The 22,989-nt window shown below is 46.8% G+C and overlaps 1 protein-coding gene across 1 annotated transcript in view; it reads left to right on the top strand.

Annotated features, from left to right (window-relative positions):
• Positions 1-22,989, top strand: part of angpt2b (angiopoietin 2b) — a 374,156-nt gene that overhangs the window by 325,451 nt on the left and 25,716 nt on the right. The window contains exon 9 of the mRNA XM_072501637.1: positions 8,227-8,357. Within this exon, the coding sequence (XP_072357738.1) occupies positions 8,227-8,357 (131 nt within the window). The remainder of the gene's footprint in view (positions 1-8,226; positions 8,358-22,989) is intronic.

The following is a 22,989-nucleotide window of genomic DNA, read 5'->3' as shown; positions in this document are numbered from 1 at the left end:
ATTTCCTTAATCTGAATCAGTGACAGAGATATGAATAATTGGGTACTGACACTATTTCCTAAGGAATGCCTTACCCCTCCTCTTAACATTGTATTATTGGTAACTGCTCCCTATCCTTCAACCAATTTCTTACCTTCCCCCAAAACTCACATTCAAATTCCATTGCTCTAAGATCATGTACTCGTGTTCTGTGGAAAAAGATTCTGACCTTGCTTTATTCCTGCATTCAGTTCTGATGGCTTCATTTAGGATCATGCTTGGTCATTCTAATTGTTCAGTGATTTGCTTTTAAAGGCAGTTCATTTAAGATCCAGTTATGTTGAACAACTTGCTAAATATCTTTCTAATGTTTACAACATGAAATGCACTGCACAAATGTAAGTTTTGGTCATTTCCGTTTAATGCTTCTTAGTTGACTTAGAATTACCAAGTCAAGATATGAACCATAACTTTTCACATCTGTGTATCTGAGGCTTTGGGTAATGAAGCAATCATTCAGCAATTTCCGAATTTAAAAATCATTTGGGCATTCCCAATTTATATTCGGTTGATAGAAAACCCCCATTAAATTTAAGCTTTCCCATTTATTTTTACATTTGCAGTTCTTATTTTCCCATTAGTGGATGATTTTATTATTGATACATTTTCCTTGTATTAGTTTCAAAGCAGGTTTTTAAAAAAAAAAAAAAATCTTTTGTTTTGTTTTGTAACTTTTTGTGTTCCATTATTTCCCTTAACCTCCTGTGTATTTCAGCCATTTCAAGCTACACCACCTTTTCCCCCCCCCCCCCCCCCCCGCTCCATTGTTTTTTTAAGCACACGAGGTAACTTCAGTTTTGTCTTCAGAGGCCCAGATCTTGCTGTGGTAATGACAGCAAAATTGTTACCGTTCACCAGTGAAACTGACAGCAATCTCTGGAGTCTGCATATGTGCAGAATAATATGACAATATAGAAGTTACTGCTGGTAATCCGTAACTTCCCGAGGGGTAATGCAATTAATGGAAGATCTATAAAATGTCTGGAAGTTCCACTCTAAATACAAAATTCTGACTCTAAAAGTCCTTAAAACGGTTACCAATTATTGAAAACGATATAACTTTTTTTAGCAACATAAGAACTTCAGAATTATTCCCAAACATCCTCCCTGCCTCTGAAAAAATAATGATTTATTTGTGGAATGTCAAATTTCTCCATTATTGTCCTAAAATATTTATTTTAAATAATTTTGTGTAATTTTAAAAATCTATTTTAAACCTTTTATAGCTTATTTCACTATCTAAATTATAAGTAAAGAGATCCAGTACTTTAAACTTCTTGGTTTGCTATCTGTTAGCATACTTCAATCTGATTGGTTGTCTATCCTACTTCATGTCATCATTGTTACTGACATCTGAAGATTAGTGCCAGATTTAATCTGGCCATGGGGAAGGGGAAAACTTCATGAGAGAGATCATTAGATATTTCTGGACAGTTTTCTTTGAGACGAGCACCATTGTTTGGGAAGTTATGTTTGTGGTAGCGTGGCCCCTTTAAGGGATGATATTTTGCATGCCAAGTGATGGGACACAGCATGTTATTGTAAGTCTATCAGGGGTTTAGGCGTAGGTCTGGTCATTGGGACTTGGTCAGAGTCAGCGTGGAAGTTGTGGGAACAAGACCTGTGTATCAGCTGTGCTGTCCATTGTATATAGTTCACCTTAGTTCAATAAAGCCCTTTTGTGTTTCAACACTGCCTCGTCGCTCGCTTGGCAATGTAACATTGGCAATGAGAGTAAAACATGTCAGTCAAAGGAAATCATTGAAAATTTGGATGGGGGGTGGTGTGGGGATAAGTCTCTCAGAATACTAAAAGATAAAATATCAGCTACAGTCGGATAGCGATGCCACTATTCGGAGAAATTGATCAGTTTGATCCAGAGGTTGGAAGTAGGGGCCAATATGTTGAAAGGCTACAATACTTTTTCGCTACCAATGAAATAACAACAAGAGAAACAAAAAAGTAATATTACTTGCTGTTTGCAGCCCACAAACATACAACCTCATGTGAAGTTTAACATCGCCGGAAGCGCCGGACTCTAAGTACTATGATCAGTTAGTGCAGTTAGTGAGAAACCATTATATCCCCCAACTCTCCACCCTTATGTAGAGAGAGAAGTATAATACAGCCATCAGAGGTACAGGTGAAACGGTATCTGCTTTCATAGCCAGACTTCGGCAAGTGTCTGAACATTGTGAATTTGGCAGTTCTCTCAGTGACATGTTGCAGTTGGTCTGTGGGATCAACAACTTAAATATTCAGAAGACGTTGCTGAAAGAAACCAAGATATCCTTGGACTAGGCGGATGAGTTGGCTCAAGCGACTGAAAGCGCTGAGTAAAGTGCTTTCAATTGCAAAGCATGGAGGCCAAGGTCAACCAGTTATGGCGAGAAGTAACAGCCACTAAAAGGTTCCTGAAGCGAGGAAACAGCGGAGTCTGAAAGGAAGAAAAATGCAAGGCAGTCACAGAGGTTAGAGGGTTGTTACTGTTGTGGGGGAGAGCACTCCCAAGGACAGATGCAGGCACAAAGAATTCAGCTGTTTCAGATGCAATAAGAAAGGTGCAGCAATTCAAGTTCCCCAAAACAAAACTATGGTGACTCCATGAACAAGCTTGAGGCGGACCCTGAAGAAACAATGCCAATTATACCATCTTAATATGGTGAGATAAGTTTTTAAAAAATTGATATCACCCTCATCATCAATGGCTGTTGTGGTGGTATGTATTAGGGGTAGTACGGTACCTGTGAAGCCGAGAGGCTATTGGCTGACAGGTCCCGGGTCCTGGTTGGATCTGCCGCCTGCAGACTCCGCCCTGAAGGCGAAGTATAAGAGCTCGAGTTCTCCCAGCAGCCGCATTCTGTAACTGGGCTGCTGGGGAACAAGTCTTGCTTAATAAAGCCTCGATTGATTTAATCTTTTCTCGACTTGAGTGAGTAATTGTTGCGCTACAGCTGTCCAGTCAAAATGGAGGTCAATACAGGGGCGACTGCCACAGTAGTCGGTGAGCAATTGTTAATATACCTGCGGGGTGGGTTGTAGCCTGTGAATCTCAGCAGTCTTCAGCCACCTTAGCCACCTGTACTGGAGGGGCACTGAAGATACTGGGGATGGCATCCACACAAGTATCCTTCCAATAGCAGTCTGCCCAGTTACTATTAATCATTGTGGAGAATAAGTGGCCAAGCCCCATGAGGAGTAATTGGCTGAAGAAATCAAATTGAATTGGTTAAAAATATTCAGAATCACCAATGGGGTTTTCCAGGAGTTTCTACGGAAATACCACCAGAGAGAGATACGATGCATCAAAGTTGTGAAGACTAAGATCTATGTAGCGCCGGAAGCAACACCAAAATGTTTTCATCTCAACTGGTGCCTTATGGTCTACACTGGAAAGCAAATGTTAAGTTGAAGCATCTGCAAGACCTGGGGTAATTACTCCAGTACAGTTTTCAGAATGGGCAGTACCAAATGACCCAGTGTTGAAGACAGACTGCACAGTCCAAATCTGTGGGGATTATAAAATGATGCTGAACAGAGCAGCTAAAGTAGATAAGTACCCAATAGCTAGGATATAAGATTTATAGGCTAAGTTAGCTCGAGGTCTTAAATACACAAAGTTGATTTAAGCCATTCGTCCTGAAGCTTGAGGTGGTAGAAGAGTCAAGAACGTTTGTTACTCTAAAGGTTATAAAGGCTATTTCCAATATACATGATTGCCTTTCGGTATCTCATCGGTCTATGACATATTCCAGTGCACAATGGAGAACCTATTGCAGGGAATTCCGAAGATTGTCGTGCAGCTGAACGATGGCTAGTGATGGGGGCAACACCAAAGGAGCACAAAGCAAATTTGGAAGAATTCCTTAAGAGGTTTAATGAGCCTGACATTCGGTTAAAGTGGGAAAAGGGCACATTTGAGACTAATGAAGTCACGAATCTAGGTTTCAGAGTTGATATAAAGAGCTGACACCTGCTTGAGGATTAAGTAAAGGCAATCAAAGGGGTTCTGGAACCAAAGAATGCATCAGAATTGAAGTCTTTTCAAGGGATGATCAATTATTACGGTTGTCTTTTTCCAAACCTGCCGACCATTTTCGTATTCTTGCATCAACCTTTAAAAAAGAACCAGCGTTGGAAGTGTGAGGATGTGCAGAGGAAGTCTTTTGATCAGGTCGAGCAGTCTTTGACCTTACAGGTCCATTTCAACCCAGATAAACACATTGTTGTTGCTTGTGATGCACCCCCATAAGGCATCGGTGCGGCACTCTCACCCAAAATGGGAGATGTTGCGGAAAGGCCTATGACCTTCACATCCCGAACACTGTCAGATGCTGAAAGGAAATATTCCCAGATCAACAAAGAAAGTCTGTCCGTCATTTCTGCCGTTTAAAAAAAAAAAAAAAAAAAAAAAAAAAATCAATATGTTTATGAGGGGCAGCATGGTGGTACAATGGTTAGCACTACTGCCTCACAGCATAAGGGACCCAGGTTCAATTCTTACCTTGGGCGACTGACTGTGTAGTGTTTACAAGTTCTCCCTGTGTTTATGTGGGTTTCCTCCGGGTGCTCCGTTTTCCTCCCACAGTCCAAGAATGTGCAGATTAGGTGGATTGGCCATGCTAAATTGCCCATTAGTGTCCAACGATATGCAGGTTGAGTCGGGTTACAGGGATGGGGCGGGGGAGTGGGGCCTGACTGGAGTGCACTTTCGGAGTATTCTTGCAGACTCAATGGGCCAAAGGCCACCTTCTGCACTGTAGGGATTCTGTGATTCTGTGATTTACATTCGACATTTTACTATCCTCTCACACCAGAAACCTTTACTTGGCATTTTTTGTGATGATAAGCTCATCCCACCAACAGCTTCAGCCCGTGTGCAAAGATAGGCACTGCTCTTGGTTGCAAATTCGTAACATTTCAGTGTAGGCCGGGACCCAGATATCAAATGTGGATGCTTTGAGTAGGCTTCCATTACCACAAACAATTTCCAAACCCCAGACTCCACAGCAGATCACCCTGGCTCTAAATTTTCTTGATACCTTAACTATTTAATCTGGCTGCATTAAAGCATGGGCCAACCGAGACCTTGGGTAGAATTCTCCGACCTTTCACGGCAGTGGGATTCTTCAGTACTGTTGCAGTGAATGGGAGATTTGGTTGAGCGCCAAATTCTCCGTCCTCGCTGGTTGCAGTAGTGGGACAGACTCGCAACAGAGAACCCAGCCCTTCTGTTGCAAGAGAATAATTCTTAAGGGCTGGCATTTCGAAAAATGGGAACAGATTGGACCTTGTATGCATCACAGGAACTAATTCACTTGAAAGATGGGGTCCTCCTGTTGGGTTGCAGAGTAATAGTGCCCTCCCAGGGCGGCAGCTTCTTTTTCAGGAATTACACAGTGGTCATCCGGGGTAATCTGAAATGAAGGCACTCGCCGGGAGTTACATATAGTGGCCTGGGATCGACAGGACATCAAAAGTATAGTCAATCTTTGCGACCACTGTCAACCTCAGCACAACCTTACGCCTCCAGAAAGATTGCACCCGTGGGAGTGGCTGGGGTGTTTGTGGACCAAACTTTGTGGGTCACCTTTTGGGTATGATATTTTTGGTCATCGTAGACATCCACTTGAAGTGGCCAGATATCCAGCCTATGTGTTCTACCACCGCGGCAGCCACACTGGAAAAGCTACGCAAATTGTTTGCCATTTACGGTCTACCTGTGCTGATTGTCTCAGACAACTGCCTTCACAGCCACAGAATTTCAACTCTTCGTCAAATTTAATGGGATCCAACACAAGGACAGCTCCATACCATCCCACATCAAACGGGCTGGCTGAAACAGCTGTACAAACTATTAAAGCATTTTATGAAGAAACAAGCTCACAGGCCAATAGTTCTTCGCTTGGAAGTCTTCTTGCTCTCGTACAATTCAACCCCGCACTCCACCACTGGGTTACCCCAGCTGAGTTGTTAATGGGCCGGTGTCTCAGGACCTACCTCAAACTTTTTCAAAATTTGTTTGATAGGGTAGAGGCAAGCCTCACGGAAAATCCACCATGGTACTGCCAAAAAGGACAGGTCGTTTCAGACAGACAATTTAGCCTGCTTGCAGAATTGCTTGGAGGACTGTGATTGTTACCTAGAAGAGTTGTCAAAAGGACTGTGCTGGTATCCTATGTCATAGACCTACAGAGGTTGGAAACCACGTTGACCATCCGAGGAGGAGAAAATTTGACATGCCCAAAAAAGGACAAGTGGACCCAATTCCAGTTACCGGTAAGCCACTGGCTGAGGCGGTGGTGTTAGAACTGAGATCTTTTCAAGGGGATTCTTCAAGTGCCACTGAGGGAGCTGATGTGGGAGTCAGTACATCCCCTGTTGTGAACTCCACAGATCCGCCTGCCATTGCTGGACACTCGGATGCTCCTCATCTGGAAGAGCCTGTGGCCAAGTTGAGGCATTCAGCAAGAGTTAGAAAGTCACCTGCTAGAATTACCGTAAAAAACTTTGTTTTAAGCTGCCTTACAGTAACCCTTTTGTGTTTCTGTATTACAAGGATCTGTAAGGGAACTTTAGGGTGGAGGAATGTGGGAATGTGGCACTTTTCAGGATAATACTTTGAGGATCACGTGATGGACCTAGAGCCAATGGGGACAGAGCGCATGAGCATAGGTCCATCAGGAGTTTAGTCATGGTTCTGGCCATTGGGGCTTGGTCAGAGACCGCCTGCGAGTTGTTGGAACAAGACCTGTGTATTAGTTGTGCTGTTCAGTGTATATAATTTGCCTTAAACCTCGTTTGTATTTCAACACTGCCTGGTCAATCGCCTCGCAATATAACAGTATCGATAAATGAAGGTTAATGATGGGGAATGTAATAATTTGACCCTTCATGGTGAACAGAAAAGCTTCACACAACATATCATACACAACTACAATAATACATAAATAAACCGTTTGTTAATATTAGCTACGGTTCCATGAGCCTACCTAACTGTATGAAGATTATCACCTGTGCTGCACAGAAATAACTTTAGAATCAATGGTCCAGATTCTGTTGGACTTGTGCCCTGTTAGATGTGCCATGGGTATTGATGTTTTATTTTTTCCCACATTGCTGGAAACGCAAAGACAATAGGGCATTGGGAACAAATAATATATCTCCTTAAACAATGAGATTAAAGGATTGGTAAATACAATGAGGAAACCTGAGAAAACAGTTGCATTCAGCATCAAAATAAGCACAGGAAGGAAAATAAAGATTTATTAAGGGAATCCGATAAAAGAGATAGGAAAAGTAAGAAAAAAAAGTAACAATGCCATTTTTAGTATCTCCCACAGCATATAACAAGCTGAAGGGATGAGATTCCATACTTTTAATTGTTTCACTTTCTAAGCCAGAGAGGTTGATTGTCAATCATTAACAATATTCACATATTTAAAGTCTGCTGTCCGGCACCAGACTTTAAAAAAAAAAATTTAGAGTACCCAATTCATTTTTTACATTTAAGGGGCAATGTAGCAGGGCCAATTCACCTATCCTGCACATCTTCAGGTTGTGGGGGCGAAATCCACGCAAACACGGGGAGACTGTGCAAACTCCACACGGATAGTGACCCAGAACCGGGATCGAACCTGGGACCTCCGTGCTGTGAGGCAGCAATGCTAACCACTGCACCACCGTGCTGCCTTGTCAGTCACCAGACTTAACTTTCTGTGATAATTTTAGTGGGCAATTAAGGCACAAATGCAAAAAAAAAAAAATCCTTGAAAAATCACAGGGAGATTCAGTGCAAAATGCTAGCTTGGTGAAGCAAATGCTGGAACAGTACATTTTTCACGATTCATGATGCCCAATTTTTGCATTAGCAATGGCGTAATGTCCCAGGTTCGATCCCGGCTCGGGGTCACCGTCTGTGTGGAGTTTGCACAGTCTCCCCGTGTTTGCATGGATTTCCGAAGCCATTACTAATGCAGGACGATCTGGGACAATTATTGACTCATTATAATCATTGGGATTGCAACTATGTAGAGCTTTCACTTTTCTTCTGGCTAGATTATAAATAAGCAATCACTGCTTGAGTCACTTTTATCGCAGCAAATGCTGAAGGAAACTTTTTGTTGAGCTGAGGAACAGTCTGGTGATTTTTTGAATTCTTTCAATTCTGATCTGTTTATCTCACAGGCTCCACATAAAGGGTTACAGTGGAACAGCCGGTCGAACCAGCAGTCTCAGCCCCTCTGGTACAAAATTCAGCACCAAGGACTCCGACAATGATGAATGTGGCTGCAATTGCTCCCAGATGGCATCTGGAGGTAAGACAGAAGAGTTTCATTTTCCAGCTATCTGTTGCTTGTACTGAGAAACTGCTTTCAAAACATTAGTTTCATCAGCGTGACCTCTAGTTATGAGACAAAAAGAGATTGAAGTGGGAACATGATTGTGACAACATTCAGAAAACACAAAGCAAAAACAATACGTGGAAACGTGCCATTTTCCCTTTTTTCACTTCTCCCCATCATAAACAAGTCAAAGCATTTTATAATTTCTGGATTTATACTTATCAAGATAAGAAATATATATTCTTAGTCAGATTTGGTACAACTTAAACAAAGAGTAAGACTCCCTGTATCATATTCTAATTGAGGCAGTGTATCCACAACTCAGTTGCCCTCTTACAATGCCAGTGTGATGGTTCCATTTTCCACAAAATCCTTCTTTGAAATACTAGCTATTAAGTATTGTTGTTTTACACTGCAAACCCATGTCCATGAGTAACTCAATGGATAAGCTGTCAAACTCATTTCGTCGGGTACTTTCTTCACTAAAGAAGCAAATGCTGCAAATGTTACATTGAGGGCGGTGGTAATGGAGAAACTGAATAGGATTAAAAAAATAAAGTGGAGATATTGAAAAGGTTGGTAGTGCTCAGAGTAGAGTAGTCATCTTCTGCGCAGATGGATCACATTCAGGGTAACTGAGGGAAGTAAGAATGGATCTAGCGGAAGGTCCTGTTGCAATCTACAAATCCTCCTTAGATATGGAAGTGATACCAGAGGAACGGAAGATTGTAAATGTTACACCTGTACAAAAAAGGGGAGAGGGATCGACTTGGTTATCAGAGGTCAAGTGGGAGGGAATGATTTTGGGCAGAATTTTAACTGTCAAGTTTTTGGGAGGGGCTACATGGCATTGTGCCAGGAGGTGGGGTGTTAAAGCCCCAAAAAGCATCATTGAGTTTAAAACTTGATACAATCCCATCCACTATTGGTTTTCCCGGGGCATGTTTGGAGATGAACAGAAAATCCTCTTAGAACTGTTGGGTCAGTATTTCCGTCTCCACCCCCAGCACAGGGTCTACAAATAGAGCAGATCTGTTCTGCAGAGTCATAGAATTATACAATCCCTACAGTACAGAAGGAGGCTATTTGTGCCATCATCTGCACTGGCCCTCTGACATAGCACCCTGCCTAAGCCCAAACCCCACACTATCCTCATAACCCCTCTTAGGGCCAATTTTACATGGCCTATCCACCCAACCTGCACATCTTTAGACTGTGGGAGGAAACCGGAGCACTCGGAAGAAACCCACATAGTCACGGGAAGAAGTGCAAACTCCACATAGACAGTAACCCGAGGTCGGAATCAAACCCGGTTCCCTGGCGCTGTGAGGCAGCAGTGCTAACCACTGTGCCATCATGATGCCACCGCCAGAGACTCCAGGGCAGGGATGGGGCAGCCTTTCCACATTTTCTTCCATTCCTGTGGATGTTGAATCCTCAGGAAGCAATGTGATGTTCAGCCATTCTTACCACTATTGGGGTCCCTTTAACTAGAGGCTCTTCCTTTAACTGAAGCAGATTGTGATCATATCCACCCTCTGTGATTGATCGGGAAATCTGGAAGTGGGATGTTAATGTTGTGACTGGGAAACAAAATTGAATCCCTTGGGATTAAAGCGGTAGTGGCTGTGTGGTTACAACACTGGCTGAGGTATAGGAAGCAGAGAGTTATCACTAATTGTGGTTTTCAGAATGGAAAAGTGTGGAATGATGTACCCTTACAGGTTGGTTTTACGACCACTGCACTGTTGACAGATATTAGTGGCCCAGAACTGAATATATAGAGCATACTGCCAAAGTTTTCAGGTGACATGAATCTTGCAACTGCAATAAACAGTGAGGAGGAGAATCTAAAGCAAGACTTAGGCAAGTGAAATGGACAAACCCATGTCGCTGAATATTTGTGTGGGCCATCAGGTCCTTGTCCCGAGCCTGAGCATCATCTCAGTGTGCCCAACTCTACTTGAAGCAGCCTTCACAATTTTCTGTCTCCATGTTTTCTGTCCAATTAAGGGGAGCAAGGAAATGGAGGCCCAATAGGTGGGTGTGCAACAATAACCGGCGCAGAACCGTTGGGAAAGGTGAGCGCCGCTGGAGTAGCACCTCGAAATGGAGGCACTTACCAAGGCTTCCATCTTTACTGCTGGGAAAGATGATAAAATGCTGTGAGGAACCTCAAGATGAGAGGTACCCCTGCAGAAGAGTGCCTGCATCTTCACCTGGATGCATGTGAGCGTTGCAGGCCTCATGAAGCTGCCAATTAATTCAGCTGCATATGGCCCACCAACTTAATGGCAGGATGCCGTGTCCACAGCATTTCTGGGCCTTCAGCACAGGAGGGGTTCTATGCGACACCAGGAAAGTTATAACCCTGGAGGAACCTTGATTGGGGCCTTAATTGGCTTCAGTGGCCTCCACAGATTTCCACGGCAATCCGTTCCCGTGAAAGTTGCCTGGAGGAGGCAGAGTAGCATCAGGAAAGTGTCCGAATGGGGTTGCCCACTACTTTGTACCTCCACCACATCCTCACTTGCACCACCTCCAATCCTATCTCCACAGGGCCAAGAAAACTCAGCCCATTCAATCGAACACATTATGGTAGCAATGATGAGGAGGGGGAATTGACACAAAGTAGTAATTTTAAAGCGCAGTTCAACAACAGAATAACCTGATGGTGTAGGTAGACACTCTTTTGAAGGTGATGGGCCAAGTTGAATAGACATTCAGGGTGTTAGGCTTTGTAAGTGGAAACATATTGTACAAAAGCCGGGAAGTTATGTTCAGCATCTATAAAAAAACTGGTTTGACCCGAGCTGGGATCTTGTGGCCAATTCTGGGCACCACGCTGAGGACGGATGTCAAGGCCTCAGAGAGAGCACAGAGGAGATTGACTGGAATTGTAACAGGGATGCAAACTCCGGCTGTTCAGCTTGGAGTAGAGAAGGTTAATGGAAGATCTGATAGAAGTGTGCAAGATCATGTGAGGCTTCGATAGAGTAAATAAGAAGAAAATGCTTCCGAGAGCAGAAGGCTCACTATCCAATCCAGAGGAGGCAGTTTAGGATTTTTGGCAAAGAACCAGAGACGATATGAGGAAACAAATATTGCGGCAAATTGTGATAGAATGCGTACCGGAATCAGATTCAATAATAACTTTCAGAAGGAAATTGGATAAATACTTGAAGTGGGAGATTTGCATGGATAGGTGAAAGAACAGGTGTGAGTCTGATTGAACTGTTCTTTCGAACGTCCAGCACAGACAATGGACCCAATAACTTCATTCAGTGCTCCATCATTCTATGATCATTTGTAGTAATCTGAGTGAGGTTGTTATTCTATAATACTGTCCTGTATTCAATATCCAGTCCCAGAGGTGAAAGGACAATGTTCTCATACTTTCTGTTTGAAGTCGAGATAAGGTGATTTAATTCTGTATTTTTATTTAAGCAGTTTGACAGTTCATCAGGCATTAATACACGTTGGATTGAAAGTACATTTCATTCCACTTACGTGACTACTTCTGGCAAGTGAATATGAATCATAAATCCTAAAGTATGTTCTAGTTACAATTAATTTTACACAATAACTGATACTTTAAATTCCTGCCTGTAAAAATAAACATACAGTGGAGCTACAACTTCCCAGAAATCAACTTCAAATAATTTCTTGCCAAATTTGCAGCTGCAATTTCGCAATCATTAATCTTTTATTATGGAAGTGCTTGTATATCAATGATATCAAACTCACAAGCTGCGAGTATCAGGTGGTGGAAGTTTCCAACCCATAAACCTCACAATGTTAATTATAAAATCAAATAACTGAAGTGAATTCAAGATGTTCACTGCACTCCCTTTTCAGTTATGTTAAAAAAATAACCTTCCGTTACAGTTTTGTTTGCGCTTAAGCCCCATGCGCCTGATCTATGAACACCCAGTGCGGAGGTGGGCAAAGAAGAATGAGGACCTCTTCCAGAGATTGACCAAACTTGCCATCAACAGGTTCAAACAGAGGCCAACCGAGGTGGTTGTCTGACTCCAATATCTGACCTTCGACGGCAGCAACATTCGAACCCGGCTGACCCTGGAGAGGGAACACCCGGCATTCGGGGCAGGGGACAGCGAAGGGGAAGCGGGAGAATTCATCGATGACCGTGAGGAAATAACTGTTGTGGTTGGTGGACGGGAGGGGCCCTTTGAAGTCCACGCTTAGTCGCTCAAAGGGCCCAGAGGCCTTTACCAGGCGAGCCTTGTCTGGTCGATAGAAGTGCGGTTTGCACTCAGCACAGATCTGGCAAGTCTTGGTCATGGCCTTGACCTCCTCGGTGGAGCAAGGTAGGTTGCGAGACTTGATGAAATGGGCAAGCCGGGTGACCCCCGGGTGGCAGAGGTCATCGTGGATGGCCCGCAGATGGTCTTTCTGCGCGTTGGCGCACGTGCCGTGGGACAGGGCATCTGGGGACTTGTTGAGCTTCCCCGGACGATATGTAATATCGTACGTGTAGGTGGAGAGTTCGATCCTCCACCTCAGAATTTTATCATTCTTTATTTTGCCCTGTTGTGCGTTATCGAACATAAAGACGACCGACCGTTGGTCGGTGACTAGGGCGAACCACCTACCGGCTAGGTAGTGCCTCCAGTGCCGCACAGCCTCCACTATGGCTTGTGCCTCCTTCTCGACTGCAGAGTGTTGAATTTCCGAGGCGGTGAGGGTTCGGGAGAAGAACGCTACAGGTCTGCCCACCTGGTTGAGGGTAGCAGCCAGGGCGACGTCTGATGCGTCGCTTTCAACCTGGAAGGGAATGGTTTCGTCCACTGGGTGTATGGCGGCCTTGATGATATTGGCCTTGATACGACTGAAGGCTGACTGAGCTTCAGCCGTCAGGGGAAAAACCGTGGTCTTAATGAATGGACAGGCTTTGTCCGCATATCTGGGGACACACTGGGCATAATATGAAAAGAGCCCCAGGCACCGTTTGAGTGCCTTGAGGTGACGGGGGAGGGGAAGTTCCTTCAGGGGGCGCATACGGTCGGGGTCTGGCCCTAGGACCCCGTTTTCCACGACGTAGCCGAGGATGGCTAGCCGGGTTGTGTGGAACACGCATTTCTCTTTATTGTATGTCAGATTGAGGGTCTGGAGGAACTTCCTCAGGTTTTCGTCATGGTCCTGCTGGTCATGGCCGCAGATGGTGACGTTGTCCAAGTACGGGTATGAAGCCCGTAAGCCGTTCTGGTCCACCATTTGATCCATCGCCCTTTGAAAAACGGAGACTCCGTTTGTGACACCGAAAGGGACCCTGAGGAAGTGGAAGAGCCGACCGGCTGCTTCGAAGGCCGTATAGGGGTGGTCCTCTGGGCGGATAGGGAGTTGATGATAGGCCGATTTTAGGTCGATCATGGAGAATACTCGATACTGGGCGATTTGGTTCATCATTTCTGCTATGCGGGGAAGTGGGTACGCATCGAGTTGCGTAAAGCGGTTTATGGTCTGACTATAGTCCACCACCATACGTTGTTTTTCTCCAGAGCGGACGACCAGTACTTGAGCCCTCCAAGGGCTGTTGCTAGCCTCTATGACCCCTTCTTTTAGTAGCCTCTGACTTGATGAAAGTCATGTCTTGGGCACTGTACCACCGACTCCTGGTGGCGACGGGCTTACAGTCGGGGGTGAGGTTCGCGAAGAGGGGGGGTGGTGCAACTTTCAGTGTCGCCAGGCTACATACCGTGAGCGGGGGCAGGGGTCCTCCGAACATCAGTGTCAGGCTTCGGTGGCTGCACTGAAAGTCCAGACCGAGCAGCAGGGGAGCGCAGAGGTGAGGGAGGACAAAGTTTAAAACGTATTTGGCGCCTTGGATAGCAAGGTTCACGACACAATACCCCGTGATTTGGACCGAATGAGACCCAGGTGCGAGGCGATAGTTTGGGAGGCGGGATAGGTGCGCAGGGAGCAGCGTCTTACCGTGTCTGGATGGATAAAACTCTCCGTGCTCCCGGAGTCAAAAAGGCAGGGGGTGTCGCGGCTGTTGATTTGAACCTGCAACATTGAGTTTCGCAGGTGCTTCGGGCCGAGATTTATCAAGCGTGATCGCTCCTAGTTGCGGGCAGTCAGAGTTCTCAGTTGAATCGGACTCGCAAAATGGCCACCGCCGTCGGTCGCACGTTTTGAGTTTTGAAGATGGCCACTGCCAAGATGGCCGCCCCATGACTCGCACGAGGCCGATGACATGTCGGAAGTGGGCCTGATGAGACTTTTGTTTCTGGCCTTTGGGCCCAGCCAGGCAGACCTTCACGAAGTGCCCCTTCTTTCCGTATTCGCCGCAGATAGCGGAGCGGGCCAGGCAACGCTGGCGTGAGTGCTGGCCTTGCCCACAGAAATAACATGGGGGGGCCCCCGGTGTGAGCGGGTCACCGCACGGTGCAGGCCTGTAGTGTGGCCGAGTCTGGAGGGGATCGAGAGGGGTTTGCAAGGTCCGCAGAGTACGTGCGTAGATTATGGTGGGCCGCTTCCAGGGAAGAGGCGAGCGTTACCGTGCCTTGGAGGTCCTTCGCTCCGTCTTCTAGGAGCCGCTGCCTGATGTACGTGGATCGACTACCGGACACGAAAGCATCACGAATACATAAGTTCATGTAGACTTCTGCCGTCACCTCTTTATGGTCGCAGTTCCTGGCGAGCGCGGTGAGTCTCTCCAAGTATTCATCTAGCGTTTCCCCGGAGCGCTGGCGGCAGGTTGAGAGCAGATGTCTGGCGTGTACCTCGTTTATTGGCTTTACGAAGCGCTTCTGTAGGATTTTGACCGCCGTCGTAGCTTTCTCGATCACGAGGGATAGCCGGTGGCCCACCCGGGCATGTAGTAAGCTCAGCTTGCGAGGTCCGTCAACTTCAGTCTCTGAGGAATTCAGATAGGCCTCAAAGCACCGGAGCCAGTATTTAAAAATGCCAGTGGCCTCCGGCGACCGAGCGTCCAAATTGAGCTTCTCCGGCTTTAGACCGCTGTCCATCTTGATGTAGTCTGGTAATTAAATTGAGACACCCTCAATTACGACTCAGGAGAGGAGATTGATAATTCAAAGGCTTTAATTACCAGAGAACCAGACAGCTGCCGAGAAGTGTGCTCACTGCACGCTGCCTACTGAATGTAACCTTATATACAGCTTCCTGGGGGCGGAGCCAGAGTCCCCCAAGGTTCCAAACCCGGTCTTAAAGGGGTCTACGCATTAAAGGTACATGTGTATACAGATATCACTCATCACACTGTTATTTCTACGTTTGTAGTTACCGAGGTGGTCCTTAAGCCCATTATCCAGCCAGTGTTGAAATAAAATGAATGAATCTACAATTCACAGAATTTGATTTCTCCCTTTTTTTGAATACGGATACAATGTAACATTGTTTCTAATCGAGTGGAGCCTTTTGAATATTCAATAGCTTCTTGATGCCTGTCAGCACTTCACAGGGATTTGATCCAAAGTCTGTCTTTGTAACCTGGGGTACATTCTAGGGATTTGGTTAAAAGTGCTTTTAAGCCTAATTAGAAGCTCTGCAGATGTTAAATGCATTAGTCTTTTTTCGATTGATTGAGGGCATTTTCAATTTTTGTCATTACTCAAGGAAGCAGTGATTGAATTTACACTTAATTTATTCTCAAATCTGAGCCCATTGGCATATTGTTTAAGCTTTGCACCTCATCCCTGAATTTTCTCTTTCTAGAGGTGCTTCTTGACGCTGTGCATACTTGCAGTAATACTCATTCCCAGTTTCCTCTTCGCACTTCTGATCATCATTTTGCCAGGCTTCAGAATTTTTGTATATTTTACCTGGTGGACTTTCTCGCCCTTCTCTCTCTTAGGACTATGAGGACCTCATTCCTTTTGTTTCTCTTTGTGAATGAATTATGAGTCGGAATTTTAGGAGCCATGGGTGGACATTCGCCCGACCTGGAAACGCACAAGATTACACAAGAATCTGTCGGGCACATATCCCAAATTGATCGTACGTCTGTGTGATATTTTGGTTGGCGGGAGTTGACTCTGCTCGTCCAGTGTCAATTAGACAGCTAGTTAAAGAGATTTAAGTCCAGTTGACTTGAATTTTATGTTGTATTTGCAATTTTCAAGTCAGTGCACAGGCAGGCAGCCAATCCGTTATTGCTAGTTTCTCATCCAGGGACAGAATAAAACAAGGCAGGCTGAGCTGGTGGCAACGAGTAAGATTTTGGTGTGGGGTTAGAATATTAATTTTTGATCTTTTTCAGTGCTTTCTTATAAGATATTTGCATATTTTCTGTTTCTTTCAGGACTCTTTAGTCAATAAGATGTCTCTGAGAATTTCAACCCATTGGCATCCTACAGTGGCTAAAAGCAAATTACTGCGGACGCTGGAATCTGAAATCAAAGAGAAAATGCTGGAAAATATTAGCAGGTCTGGCAACATCTCGAAACGTTAGCTCTTTTCTCTCCCTACAGATGCTGCCAGACCTGCTGAGATTTTACAGCATTTTCTCTTTGGCATCCTACAGTGCACAGGTCAGCCCAATTTACATATCGCCAGATGGGCACTGTTTACTCACAGGGGACACCTTTGACGAAGAAAGGAAGGGCCGGAGAAAGAGGAGGTCAAGTGGTCGCAGGCATAGCCTCAGACGAGAGGTGCAGACACAGGGTGCCCAGGCACCCTGTGCATGGAGGGCAAGGAGAATGGGCCCGCAGAAGATGCCACTATCCTGCTGCCAGGGTGTAGAGGCGATATTCCAATTACCTCAACATGGCAGAGGTCCAGTGCAACAGGAGGCTTTGCCTGATAGAGTCATAGAGGTCATAGAGTCATACAGTACAGAAGAGGCACTTTGGCCCATCAAATCTGCACCGATAAAATTAAATCTACATTAATCCCACTTTCCAGCACTTGGTCGCCAGCCTTGAATGTTATGACATTGCTGCCTCTACAACCCTCCCAGGCAGTGCACTTCAACTTCCACCAACCTCTGGGTGAAAAAGCTCTTTCTCAAATCCCCTCTAAACCTCTTGCCCCTCACCTTAAAATTATGCCCCATCATTATTGACCCTTCAACTGAGGGGAACAGCTGCTTCCGATCCATCCTGTCCATACCCCTCATAATCTGATACGCCTCAATCTGGTTCCCCCCCAGCCTTCTCTGCTTTAAAGAAAATAGCCCGAGCCTATCCAGCCTCTCTTCATTACTCAAATTCTCCATCCCAGGTAACATCCTGGTGAATCTCCTCTGCACCCTCTCCAGTGTAATCACATCCTTCCTATAGTGTAGTGACCAGAACTATGCACAGTTATCCAGCTGTGGCCTAACCAAAGCTTTGCAGAGCTCCAGGATAGCCTCCCTTATCTTATAATCTATGCCACGACTGATAGAGGCAAGTGTCCCTTATGCTCTCTTAACTACCCTGTTAGCCTGCCCTGCGGCCTTCAGGGATCTGTAGACCAGCACCCCAAGATCCCTATTTTTCTCAGAGCTTCCTAGTGTCCTGCCATTCATTGAGCATCCCCTGGTCTTCTTACTCCTTCTTCTAAAGTGCATCACCTCCAACTTTTCAGTGTTGAATTCCATCTGCCACTGATCTGCCCATCTTACTAACTGACTATGGGCATGATTTACTGGCTGCGTACTGCTGGAATCAGAACGGGATGCGGCAGGTAGATCCCGAGAGAGGCCTCTCCTAGATTCCCGACGGTCATTACGCCTCGGGAGTTCTAACAAGATCTCACGAGTTGTCGTAATCTGGATCCCGCCCACAATGGGTGGGACCCAGACTTGCAGAGTTTAAAAGCTCACTTAATTCTGCTGAGGCCAGATCTAGCTAGTGCCTGGGGAGGCGGTGGGGTAGTGGTATTGTCACTGGACTAGTAATCCACAGACCTAGAGATCTCTGGTGTCCGAGGTTCAAATCCCACCACTGCAGATGGTGAAATTTCAATTCAATAAAAATCTGGAATTAAAAATATAGTGATGACCATGAAACCATTGTCTATTGTCATAAAAGCTCTAAGCCATGCAGACTGTCCTTGATCAAACCATTGCCTGGGGATTGATTCACTCAAGACAAACAGTCACTTCCATATGTCAGATGATTGGGCTGGAGATAGCCTCTAATTGTCTGGATGGACACCTAATGCATGTGGCTCTGAAAATCACTGTAGCCCATTGATGCACAATCAATAACCTCAGAAACGAGATTGGAGACAATTGAAGGCTTTAATACGCTAGATGTTTCCCCCAGCAGCGCAGGTACAGAAGAAAGCTGCTGGGGCGGCACGGGTTCTTATACCCCGCCTTGCAAGGCGGAGCTAACATGCAAGCTTATCCAATGGGAACAAGTACATTCTCCACCAATGGTATTCCGACATTACTAGGTACCGTAATCCTCCTAACACAGACTATCACACCCTTATTTTCTATGCCTCTGCTTTTTTCAGGGGTCAGTGTTTGTGGAGTTTTCTGGTCAGCTGTGCATAGCTGCGTTAAGCTGGCTACTGATGTTCTATTCACGTGGGTGACCATATTCATCCATCACAAAACAGACCAAGTCAGCCAGGCTGAGCGAGCCAGAGCTTTTGCTGCTATTGCAGGATTCCTCTGCATCCAAGGTGCCATCAGTTGCACCTATGTGGCCATCACATTGCCATTAAGCTTCCTCTGCCTCATGCCCTACACATCTTTGTTGTAATGTCTCCTAGATCCCACCTATCATTGACCTTCTACTTTGCTCCCCTCTTATGCAGTAACTAATCCATCACATTTCCTCCTCTCTCCAGCTCTGCGGAAGAGCGATATGGACTCCAAATGTCGACAAAACCGAAATGGTTGACACAGTTACGTCAAAACCAAACATTACAGTGAGGAAAGCAACTAAATTCATTTGTGAAAACCCCTTCCTGCGCTCACTGTGCCTCAAACCTATGTTTGCAATTGCTGTGCCTTTGTGCCACCAAACCTCGCTGACAGCGGCATTGGAGGAAGATCACTGACTGTTCTGTCGGGTTGGCTCTGAGGACCTTGACAGTCGTCCTCTGGCCGGCAGGGCCTGAGCAGGCTCTGCCTGAGAAGATGCGCACAGAGGTATGGCTGGGCACTCCTCAGTTGTCATGGCCTCAGAAGATGGTGTTGTGAGCAGAGGGATGGAGGAGCTGCCCCTCTCACCCGCAGCTCCGTGAGAGGACCAAACAATGACGATAGGCAGCTTGTCCGCCATTGTGAGGTACGTTCCTGCTCACAATTGATGTATGGGTACCTAGCTGAGATTCTGAGTGCTCATTGCCTGTGTGAGGGCTTACAAGCACAACTCCAGGAACCCTTGTTCTGTTCCTGGAATCAACTCTCCATCAGAGTCGCCACACTCTCAATGGGGGAGACTGTGCACTTGGTGCTCAGGGTCCCCATAGCGCTCATGGTCCACATGGACTTCTCCATGACAGAGACCATGGTATGTAGGCCCTCAGGGATCTCCACCAGATCTCTCCATGCATTCTGCTGGACATTCATCTCCCGCCTGATGGACGTCTCCGGGGCGAGTCATCTGCTTTTGACTCAACATGTTCCTGGTCTGCAGCAGTGCTCTGAATGCCAGTGTCCTGGGACTCTTTCCCTTCACTGGCTCCTCATTAAAGCATGATGTGCCCTCAACACTCTGCACAAGTACCTATGTTAATGTGCTATTTCCCACCAACTTATCTGTGTCTGTGCTCGTGATTGGTGCAGGGTGCCACAGGGTGGATCTGTTAGTGGCGCCTCCACAGTTGTCAATGGAGGGTCGTCGGGTTCCCAGTTGGCTTCAGAGGATGGCTCATCTGAGGGAGGAAAACAATTGGTTAATGTTACAACTCATCGCACTGTAAATGTCCGTGCTAGGCAGTCGGGTTTGACTGATATCAAAAACATCACAGTGAATCACTGGGGACTCTTTCTCAGAAGTCCTCTTGAGGGGTGAGCTAATCCAACATTCTTTTCATTCTCCACCTGCCCGACTTCTCCCCACTGCTCTCTTGGGTTCCCCTGAAATTCCTGTTTTCTCTGATCCGAAGAACTTTCTCCATGCCTGCCTCAATCTCTGGGGCACCCATTTCATTGCTGGTGAGGATTACAAGGTTGGCCACTCCACCACCAGTTACTGATTGCTCTGCATTATTGTGGCTTATCTTCTCCTTATATAGAACATACAGTGCAGAAGGAGGCCATTCGGCCCATCGAGTCTGCACCGACCCACTTAAGCCCTCACTTCCACCCTATCCCCGTAACCCAGTAACCCCACCTAACCTTTTTTGGTCACTAAGGGCAATTTATCATGGCCAATCCACCTTACCCGCACGTCTTTGGACTGTGGGAGGAAACCAGAGCACCGGGAGGAAACCCACGCAGACACGGGGAGAAGAGTCCGCACAGATAGTGACACAGCAGGGAATCGAACCTGGGACCCTGGCGCTGTGAAGCCACAGTGCTAATCACTTATGCTACCGTGTTGCCCACGTGCTGCCCAGGGCCACGTGCTGCCTCCTTTAAATGCAAATGTCCATTCATTACTTAAACCTTCATCGCCAACACCAAACTATGTTCTTATCCCATCCCACACTTCACCTCCATGAACCATGTTGACATTCCTGATATCTTTGCACAATGTGGTAATCACCACTGTTGTACATATTAAAAGATGTGTGGTAAGGCCCTGTACTACAGGTACGGGGCTAGTCCCTGCCTGCTGCCTCTGCCCAGTAGGCGGCGTATAAATGTGTGTGCTCCCTATACAGCAGCCATTTCGCCAGCTGCTTTAGGAGGCCACACATCTCAGAGTAATAAAGCCTCAGTTGTATTAAACTCTCGTCCCTGTGCAGTTGATCGTGCATCAATATATAACTCTAAGATTTTCAGAAGATGGACCTCCGCATCAAGCCGGATCGCCTGCAGCTGGATCCGCAATCAAGCAACGCCAAAAAGGACTTTCAACACTGGCTAGCTTGTTTCGAAGCTTACATCAAGGTCTGCGCCAGACCCAATCCCAGAAGCTCAGAAGATCCAGATACTCTACTCGCGGCTGAGTTCCAACGTCTTTCCTCTTATCCAGGACGCGCCGAACTACGACAAAGCCATGGCGCTACTGAAAGAGAATTACGCCCAGCAGACGAACACGCTGTTTGCCAGACACGTACTCTCTACTCGCAGTCAACTCCCTGGTGAGTCCGTAGAAGATTTCTGGCGTGCTTTAATTCCTCTGGTCAGAGACTGTGACTGTCAGGCCGTCACGGCCACGGAACATTCGAACCTCCTCATGCGGGACGCCTTCGTTACGGGGATAGGGTTGGACCTCATACGCCAGCGACTTTTAGAGGGGGCCACTCTCTACCTCGCAGCAACAAAAAAACTGCCGCTGTCGATGACGGTCGCCTTGTACAACCTACACCCCCAGCCGCGCGGCCCACCCCTCATACACATCGTGGACTCCGCAGACGGCTGCCCCACCGGGGGCTTCATCCAGCCAATACGCCTGTGCCACGCGCCAGCCAGCCAACCCCAGGGGCCCCCGATGTTACTTCTGCGGGCAACAGGCCCACTCAGTTGCCGCTATTGCCCTGACCCCCCCCCCCCCCCCCACGTATGGACAATGTGCGCTGCCATCTTCACCTCCCCGGACCACGCGCGGCCAGTGGGCGACGCCATCTTCCCCTTCTCGGACCACGTGCGGCCCATGAGCGCCGCCATCTTTTTGAACCCCCGCCACGTGCAGCCCATGGGCGCCGCCATCTTGTCCACCCCAAGATCATCAGGAGCCGCCATCTTGTCTTCCCCATGGCACATGGGCACCACCATTGTTCCAGGACCCTTGTCCCCTGGGCACCCTATCGTTCGACACCAGCGACGACCAGCCACGACTCGCCTCGGTCACGATCAACCAGTCTCGCCCGCACAATCTAGCCACCGCCTCAACAAGCGTGAAGATTGATGGGCACGAGACCTCTTGCCTGCTCGACTCTGGGAGCACCGAAAGCTTCATCCATCCAGATATGGTAAGGCGCTGCTCCCTTCCGGTACACCCCCCCAATCAAAAAATCTTGCTGGCCTCCGGATCCCACTCCGTGGCGGTCCGGGGGTACTGTACGGTCACACTCATGGCCCAGGGCGTAGAATTCAGCGGCTTCCGCCTCTACGTCCTCCCCAATCTCTGTGCTGCCCTGCTTCTCGGCCTGGACTTCCAGTATAACCTCCAGAGCCTAACTTTGAAATTCGGTGGGCCCCTACCACCCCTTACTGTGTGCGGCCTCACGACCTTAAAGGTCGACCTACCTTCCCTATTCACAAACCTAACCCCGGATTGCAAACCCGTCGCCACCAGGAGCACCCAGGACAGGACCTTCATCAGGTCAGAGGTCCAACGGCTGCTTCGGGAAGGCATCATCGAGGCCAGCAACAGCCCCTGGAGAGCCCAAGTGGTAGTAGTAAAAACTGGGGCGAAACACAGAATGGTTGTGGACTACAGCCAGACCATCAACAGGTGCACGCAGCTCGACGCGTACCCCCTCCCACGCATATCTGATATTGGCAATCAGATTGCACAGTACCGGGTCTTCTCAACTGTAGACCTCAAATCAGCCT

The sequence above is a fragment of the Scyliorhinus torazame genome, chromosome 1 (assembly GCF_047496885.1).
Source record: "Scyliorhinus torazame isolate Kashiwa2021f chromosome 1, sScyTor2.1, whole genome shotgun sequence".
NCBI classification, from domain to species: Eukaryota; Metazoa; Chordata; class Chondrichthyes; order Carcharhiniformes; family Scyliorhinidae; genus Scyliorhinus; species Scyliorhinus torazame.
Note: the sequence above shows the minus strand (reverse complement) of the source record. Positions and strands in the feature narration are given on the sequence as shown.